Genomic DNA, 7,987 nt, shown 5'->3' with positions numbered 1-7,987 from the left:
GCTATCTGGCTGTCTCTGTGTCTCTGTCTCTGTCTCTGTCTCTGTGTCTCTCTCTCTCTCTCTCTCTCTCTCTCTCTCTCTCTCTCTCTCTCTCTCTCCTCCCTTATCTGAAGCTCTGAAGCTCCTCTTCCCCCTACTTCATTTACTCATATGCTATGGTTTGAGTAAGTATATCCCAAGGGCCTGTGGTTGAAGATTCAGTCCCCAATCTGTGGCACTATTAGTCTGTGGCAGAGATTTGTGGAGGGCTATGTGGGAGAAAGTTAGGCTGCTGGGGAGCCCTAGAAGGATGGACTGGGGCCCCAGCTCCTCCTCTCCTTTCTCTCTTTGGTTCCTGGCTGCCTCAAGATGCACAGATGTTCCTGCTGTGATGTGCACTCCCCCCACCGAGGCTGGAGTCCCCCTCTAGGGCCTCCACATCCAAGCCTGGGGATCTCAGACCGCCTTCCTTCTCCTGGAGACCCACAGTCTCACACAAGTCTGGGCTAGGTCCTGGTGAAGTCTCCCAAAGAGGGACCCTGGAGAGTGGCAGACATTCCAGCCCAATCCGGTGACCTTGGCTACGCCACCTAGAGCCAGGACTCAGCCGCCCCTTCCAGCGTAGAGAGGTGAGCTGATGAATCTGTTTCAAGCATGAAATTTGGGGGTGGTTTGCTATGCAGCCACAGAAAACAGAAACAAGATTTCTGCTTTGTGTGGCTTTGTCCTCTCTGACCTGTGTCTATTTCCAATGGCCTGGTACCAGCCATCACCCACTTTTTCCCGCACAGCCACCAGCACATCGCAGTGGTGCCCCACTTCACTTCAGCCCACAGATTTTTCATGCCAACAGTGGCAAAACCCTTCCACACAGATAAGACCCCAATTCATCAGAGCAGTCATGGGAGGGACAGGGCGTTTCCAAGGGGGTTGCAGAGAGAGTTGGTCACCAGCCAGAAGAATGGGACAAAGGCCCAGCTGTAAGCACACAGCAAACTGGGGCTACCTCCCTGCCTGGTGGTCCTCCCCGTGGGCCCTCCCAGACCTTCTCCCTTCCACAAGGCCATGTGCTTTGCATGAACTTTGGCTGAGTCCTCTGGGGCCCCCTGGCGCCTTCTCAGAGAATTCCTGCCTGACCACCCTGGCCTCTGAGTCAGTTTGCCTTTTTTTTTTTTTTTTTTTTCTACAAATGTGACTCAGAGTCACTTTATCTGCTTTCCTTCCTACTGCTCATCTCTTTCGCCAGGGTAGGGAGGGAACCAGAGCCAGCGCATCACAGCTTCTGAGTAAAGGTTTGTTGAATGAACAAATGGGAGAATGAGGTGACAAAGCAATAAACCGAAGAGACCTCAGATCAGCCAACAAGCCTGCTTTCTCCTACATCTGCAGTAGAGTCATGTATCAAATACATGCTGAACACTTGTCGTGTGCCAGAGACTGGTTCAGGTCCCAAAGCTACAGCTAAGAACAAAGTGAAGTCCATATTTTTCTACATTTAGGTGCCAGAAGGAGGGAGAGAAAGCTGATAAACAAGAAAAGACATGACCCAGGGCCCTAAATGCTGAAACAAACAGAGGCAGAGAATAATAAGGACAATCCTTTAGGAAGGCAGTCAGGGAGGCATCGTCCCTTGGCAGGTGACGTACATCTGAGCAGGAACTTGAACAAAGCGAGAGTGGGGGTCTGGCCTGTATTTGGGAGCAGAGGGATCCAGGAGGAGGGAACTGCACACGCAAAGGCCCCGAGGCAGCAGGGTGCGGGTGTGTGGAGTAGAGAGGAGGGGGAGAGCTGGGGAGATGGAGCTCAGAGCCCAGGCGTTCAGGGCTAGGAGGGCTTCATACGCTTACAAGGACAGAGTCTCCTGTTCCAGTGTTGATTAACAGTCTTTATTTCATGGCATTTTTGATCAGAAGTATTTGAATCATGAACCCTCTGCTCACAGGTTCTGGAGTTTCTTCTCACATGAACTTCTCCCTCCTGTCCCACAGGAGGGCGCCCCACACACACACACATGATCAGATGGGCTGAGACTGAGTCCGTACTGACTGCCCCCCCAGGGAAGGAGGTGTGGCTTGTCTCCAACACAGGGGGCTCAGACACCCTGACTGGGTGCTCCTCAGAGGACCTAGGGTGCAGGCTGGGGAAGAGGGACCTCGCTGGTCCTTTCTGACACTGAGCTGCCTGGACCCCTCTAGCAGAAGCTTCCTGAGTGTCTGTGTCCACCACTGTGCAGGTGTGGGACTGCAGGTCACCCCTGCTAGAACCTAGGAGTGCTGATGCCCACTGGGACCTGCCCAACCCTGGCCACGGCTGGTGGAAATGTCTCAGGGCCCCATCCTTGCAAGGGGATTACAATATGTTGCCCACCAGAGACACTTTACCATGGGCTTCTGTGGCCTTTGTAAATTAGACATGCTTACCATTGGGGCAAGAGGGGGACCAGCTGCCAGGGCAAGAAAAACAGGAGGTGACTCATAGCCACAGATGCTCCCAAGGGCCCATGCAGGAGGTCCCAGCTGGAGGAGCTGTGGGTGACCTGTGAAAGGATCAGGCCCAGAACTGGCCTGACCTTGGGATTATGGTCAAGCTCAGTCAGATGGAAGAGGAGAACCCTCAGGGTCTGGGGTAGAGACGTTAGCATGGGGTCCTCACTCCCCAGTGTGCTCAGGAGCCCTGAGATCCACATGGCAGCTTTGCAGTCCCCATGTCCTCAGGAAGTCACCCGTCCCTCCAACCCTTGCTGCTGGGTATCCGAAGAGATGCTAACCAAACAGCTGGCTCAGAACAGGCACCAGCCAAACACAGACCAACCAAGCCAAGACAGCTTCAAAATCTGGCCCGGAACATTCTGGTTGCCAAGTCTCTGTAGGCAAAGTGGTCCTTAGAAGCAAGAGGGTCTCTCCAGGGACCCCTAAAGTAGTCCATGAGGAAAAGTTTCTACACCCCCTGGAGGGGTGCCCACAGCTTCCTATCCCAAGTGTACAAGACAAACACACATGCCAGACTTGCTAGGTGTGACCAGGTTGGACTCTATGATGCCCTAACCACAGGACAGGTCACAGAGAGGAGCTGGATAAGGCAGCAGATCTGGGCAATGGCTGGGCCTTGAACAACATGAGACAGAAAGGGAAGGCGTCCTAGACAGAGACTGCGGTCCTCAGAGGACCCGGAGGTCTCCGTGGTTGCTGCATATTGGATTACAGAAAGGAATTTCTTGATTATCCTGTAGGGTCCCAGCAAGTGCTGTGCTGCTGGATATCTGCCCAGCCCAAAGGAACCCCTGGGGTGTGCGTGTGTCAGAGGTTGTGAAGTGTGTTGTTCGTCAAGGCAAGTGGCACCGCTGTGGCATTGGTCGCGTGGATGTCAGCCCAGTCTGGGAAGGTGCCCAGCTGAAAGATGCTTTGCGCCCAGGTGTTCATGGCCAGGCTGAGCAGCAGGACACCCATCACATTCATCAGGAGGCCGGTCCGGACCTGAAACAGAGCTCAGATTGGGCGGGGCTCGGCACAGGCCCTTTGCACCGCTGGGGAAACTGAGCCTCAGAGGCAGAACATCTTTCCCTGGAAAGCCAACAGCTGGGGAGGGATGGGCCAGACCACAAACCCATATCAGCCAATGCCCAAGATCCTTCCATCCATCTCACACCACCCAAAGCCATCCTGCAGGGAGCTGTGAGCCTCCCTGCTCCCTGAGTGGCTTCTAGATGGTACCAGGCATCCCGTGCAGTTCTCACAGGGTTACTCATTTAACCATGAAAGCAACCATTTGAAGGTCATTATCAACCCACTGTGACGGAAGAGGAACATGAGGTCCACAGTAGCTGCTTTGCCCAAGGCCAGTCCACCTGCAAGTAGTCATGTAGCACCACCACTCAACACACATGCGGAGACACATGCAATGCACACATACACATGCACATACACACACATGCACATACACATATGCAGCACACACTCAGGACCAGGTAAGCTATATGGTCTATTGGGAAGAATTTTTCCTCTGGAAATTTTACCTCTCCGAGTACCTGGAGAGCACCTGTCCCCATGCTCTCTCCCCTGGTTGGTCTCTTTACTTTTCAGTCCACCTTAGGACTGTTTTCCTGTTTCATATTCCTGGTTAGCATTCCCCTGGCCTGAGTCTACGGTGAGGATGGCTTCCTCTTCCAGAACTCTCAAGATCCTACTGCTCACAGTGCAGATCTCCCTGGCACTCTCCTGCCTCAGCCTTCTCGCTGCCTTGCCTGCTGCTCTTGGCAACAGGAAGAGAGGCTTGGCACCTTTCCAAGCAACTGTCGTCAGGATAAAACTAACTTACTTTTTTATTTCTTCATATACACTACTAGTTTTCCATGCATGTGTGCACTGGAATCTTCTTTCTAAACATTCTTATTTAAGTCTACAAAACTAACTTAGTAAAATAGTTGGGTAACCAGGATGGTTTGCAGAAGGGGCACACATTGTGAAGGTGAGAGGCCAAGAGGAGGGCACATGTGTTGTGCTCGGCCACCCTGACCAGAGGGGCTGGAAGCCCCTGGCACTCTTAGGGGAGAAACAGCCCACCCTGGGCTCTGGGAGCCTGGCCCCAACTTCTCTGGACCCACAGTGTTACTCTAATTAGCAAAGAAGCCAGAACTCTGGGGAGCAAATCCTGCAGGTGAGCCACACATTGCCTGCTGGGGTAGCCTCTTGGCACCATCTCCGTCTCTGCCTCTGGGGTCCTCTCCTCTCTCTCCCTGTGTCTTTGCTCTCCAAACCTGAGCCGTGTGCAGGGTTGCCCCTCACTATCTCTGTGTGCGGCCTGCCGGCTTCCACACCTGTCCCTCCCTCCTTGTCAGCTCAAGTGACCCACTGAAGGTGGCAGTTACAGGGCCACAGCTCCACTCAGCCCCACTCAAGCCTCCCACTGCGGTGGGAACTGTGTGCCGGGTCTGTGTCCTGACCCGGCAGCCCATCCCTCAACTGCTCTCCTAGGGTCCCAGCACACAGAGCCGCTCCTCACCCAGCTCCTGTGCCCCTCTGCCTGTCAGCCCTTCTAAGGCTGCCTGCTTCTCTTGCCCCTTCTCAGCTCACACGTCCCCTCCTCAGAAAGGCTGTTCCTGCCCACCCTACCTAAGGTGACCCCATCATCCTCTTCCCCTGCCCCATGCCCCATGTATTATTTCCTTCATAACACTTAGCAGTACTGAAATCTACATTATAGAAACCCACTGAGCTAATCTACTGTCCATTTCGCTCCCTGGAGCTGGCTCTGTTGCCCCTGGTGGCTATAGCATGTAGTGCATGCAGTAAAACCCCAGCAAGAAATGGGCAGGAGGGCTGGTGAGATGGCTCAGTGGTCTAAAGCACCTACTTGGAACAAGTTTAGCAAAGCACAGGGACCACGGTTCAATCCCCCAGCACCACATGCCAGCCAGCCCCCACCCCCTGGTGGGCTGAGCTGGCCACACACACACACACACACACACACATAAATAAATAAAATTAAAAAAAAAAAAAAAAAGAAAGAAAGAAATGGGCAGGGACTAGGGCTGTCTCCCTCCGGGTATCTCCTCCTGCCTCTCCTCTCTCTTGCTGGCTCTTTAGCCATTCATCTTGCTGGGTGTCGATACTGCTTAGGCAGATGGCAGTTCTGGACTGCTGACAGCTCAGGACACTGGAGAGGGAAGTGGCTGCTGGGGGCAGGAGAGGAGGAGGATTCGCCTCAGCAGGGAGTAGTTGCCTTGCTAGGGGAATGGAACATACTGTCAGTGGCCTCCGAAAGGTGGCAGTGTGGTGTGGTGGCCCTTGCTTGCCATAGCCCTCAGCTTTTCCCCATCTTGCTCTCTGCCTGGCTGGGCAATGAGACCCACTCCTAAATCTCTAACTCCCTGGGTGTATCTGCTGTCCCTGCGTTCTAAAAATTCTGGGCAGGGAACATTGGCAAACAAGCAGGAAAACAGAGCAGTGTTTAAATACAGTGGTGACTCCCTTGTCTCAGAAGCCAGCCATGGAAAGCCATTACTAGGCCATGCTGTGGTAACAGCCTAAATGTGTGCTTCATCCCAGTGTTTGCCGTCCCTGAAATGCCTAGCCCCACTCAGAATGACCCTTTCAGAGGCTGGGGTGGGCTGCAGAGGTCAGGGTCCTGCTGGTGCCCCCTGCTTCCCAGGACACCAGTAGAAATGCCCAGACTCACCATGTCTTTGACCAGCAAGTCTCCAGAAGCGAAGGCGATGGAGTTGGGGGGTGTGGAGACCGGCAGCATGAAGGCGTAGGAGCAGCCGATTGTGCCCGGGATCATCAGATACAGCGGGTGCACCCTCAGGCGGATGGCCTGGCCAGGCGACAGGGACAAGACACAGAGGACACCCAGCAAGGGACAGCGACATACAGTCATAATGAGGACATAAAGAAGGAGATTGGCAGAGTGGCAGAGAGCAATCAAAGACCCCCGAAAAGAGAGAGACAGACAGACAGACATGCAACCAGAAATACAGAGAGAGAAGCCAACCAGCAGAGACCCAGGCAGAGAGGTGGAGAGAGACATTGCAAAGGTCAGTGACATTGTAGGACCACGGTTTATCGAGAGCCTTAATTCTCAAGTGTACATGAATCAGAATCACTCTTCTCCCTGAAAATCCAGACGAAGGACTGCGCTTCCCCGAGACCAGCTGATCCTGACCCTGTAGATCGGAGTGGGGTCCACGACTCTGCATTCCTCACAAGGTCCCCAGTGGATGCTCCATCTGGGGGCCTCAGGGACCACACACTAAGAACCGGAGCTCTAACAGGACAACTCCCCTGCCTGGTTCCTCCCTCCACAGCCAAACCATCCCAGCGGCTGCCTCTGGGTGGCTCCTGAGGTGTCCTGACTGGATTCCAGAGGCAGCAGAGCTGAGGACAGCATTCAATGACATTTCCCATTTCCAAAGCCACGCAGGAAACGTGCCTGAGGCTTGGTCTTGGGCAGTGGGCCGCCCTTTCTTCACCTCTCCCAGATGCTATGCTTACCTGTAAATCAAGCTGGTCAGCTCTCTAGCATTTTATTTAAGACAGAACATGTTGGGGCCCTCTAGCGCATTTGTGGAACCCAAAACATGCACATTTTGCAAAAAGCTCCCACGCCACCCTCTTGTGTGTAAATGACTTAATTTTGATGAGAAGTACAATTTAGAAGAATGTGTCTTTCACAAGTGTCTTTTTCAGAAAATGTGACCCCTCCCTCCATTTCTCTTTGTTTTCCAGTTTCCTCAGATCTGATTGATTAAACCCAGTTACACTTTGAGGGTGTCAAGACCCCCAATCCACGCAGCTGTGGGACTCAACGGGGGCCACTCTGGGGCACAATTTGCCCAGACCTAACAGCATTTAAATGCACATGCTCTTTACCTGAGGACTCTCTGTTCTAGGAATTTCTCTAAATATAATCAAAGATGCAGGCCTGGGTCAAGATCAAGAGCAGATTGTTAAACAGCAAGCCTGCAAACACCTCTATGCCTATTAGGAGGAGCCTGCTTAAGTAAACCTACAACTATCCCACTACAGAGGAATATTTGCCAGTCATTGAAAAAGTCGAGTATGCCTCTGTGCACCGGCGCAGTGTGATCCTCAATGCAAATCGATGCCCATACTAAGTAAATCATGACCCCACCCCAAAAAAGGTGATGAGCTGCTGCATTTCTAACTGCGTATCAATCATATGTACTTGCAACAGAGGCTTAATTTTATTAGCTTTGGATTATATTAAGGTAATCCTATGGTTTGGACTCCTTTCATCTGTTTAAGTAGAAAACTGTATTAATGGTTGCCTAATGTTAATCCTTTTGAAAATGCTCGGTGTAAAATCTACCTGGATGTGATGTATTGTTCTTCGCAAAATACCCGGATTCACCTTGCTGCAGTCTCTGTATCTTCGCTTACATGAGACACTGACTGCTTTCCCACCTTTGCGGTCTGTGTGTGGATTTAGTGTCGGAGTTTCAGACCTCACACAAGGGTTGTGCGGCTCTCAGCCAGCGAAAGGATTCTGG

At 52.6% G+C, this 7,987-nt stretch overlaps 1 protein-coding gene across 1 annotated transcript in view; it reads right to left on the bottom strand.

Moving 5' to 3' along the window:
• Nucleotides 1-1,846: 1,846 nt before the first annotated feature.
• Slc13a3 (solute carrier family 13 member 3) overlaps nucleotides 1,847-7,987 on the bottom strand; it is a 74,817-nt gene continuing 68,676 nt past the window's right edge. Inside the window, exons 10-11 of the mRNA XM_023720729.1 lie at nucleotides 6,154-6,291; nucleotides 1,847-3,452 (exon numbers count right to left, since the gene is read on the bottom strand). Coding sequence (XP_023576497.1) covers nucleotides 3,276-3,452; nucleotides 6,154-6,291 — 315 coding nt within the window. The 3' untranslated portion in view covers nucleotides 1,847-3,275. The remainder of the gene's footprint in view (nucleotides 3,453-6,153; nucleotides 6,292-7,987) is intronic.

This window comes from Octodon degus, unplaced genomic scaffold (genome assembly GCF_000260255.1).
Source record: "Octodon degus isolate 3935 unplaced genomic scaffold, OctDeg1.0 scaffold00077, whole genome shotgun sequence".
Taxonomy (NCBI): domain Eukaryota; kingdom Metazoa; phylum Chordata; class Mammalia; order Rodentia; family Octodontidae; genus Octodon; species Octodon degus.
This window is presented reverse-complemented; position numbering and strand designations above follow the sequence as displayed.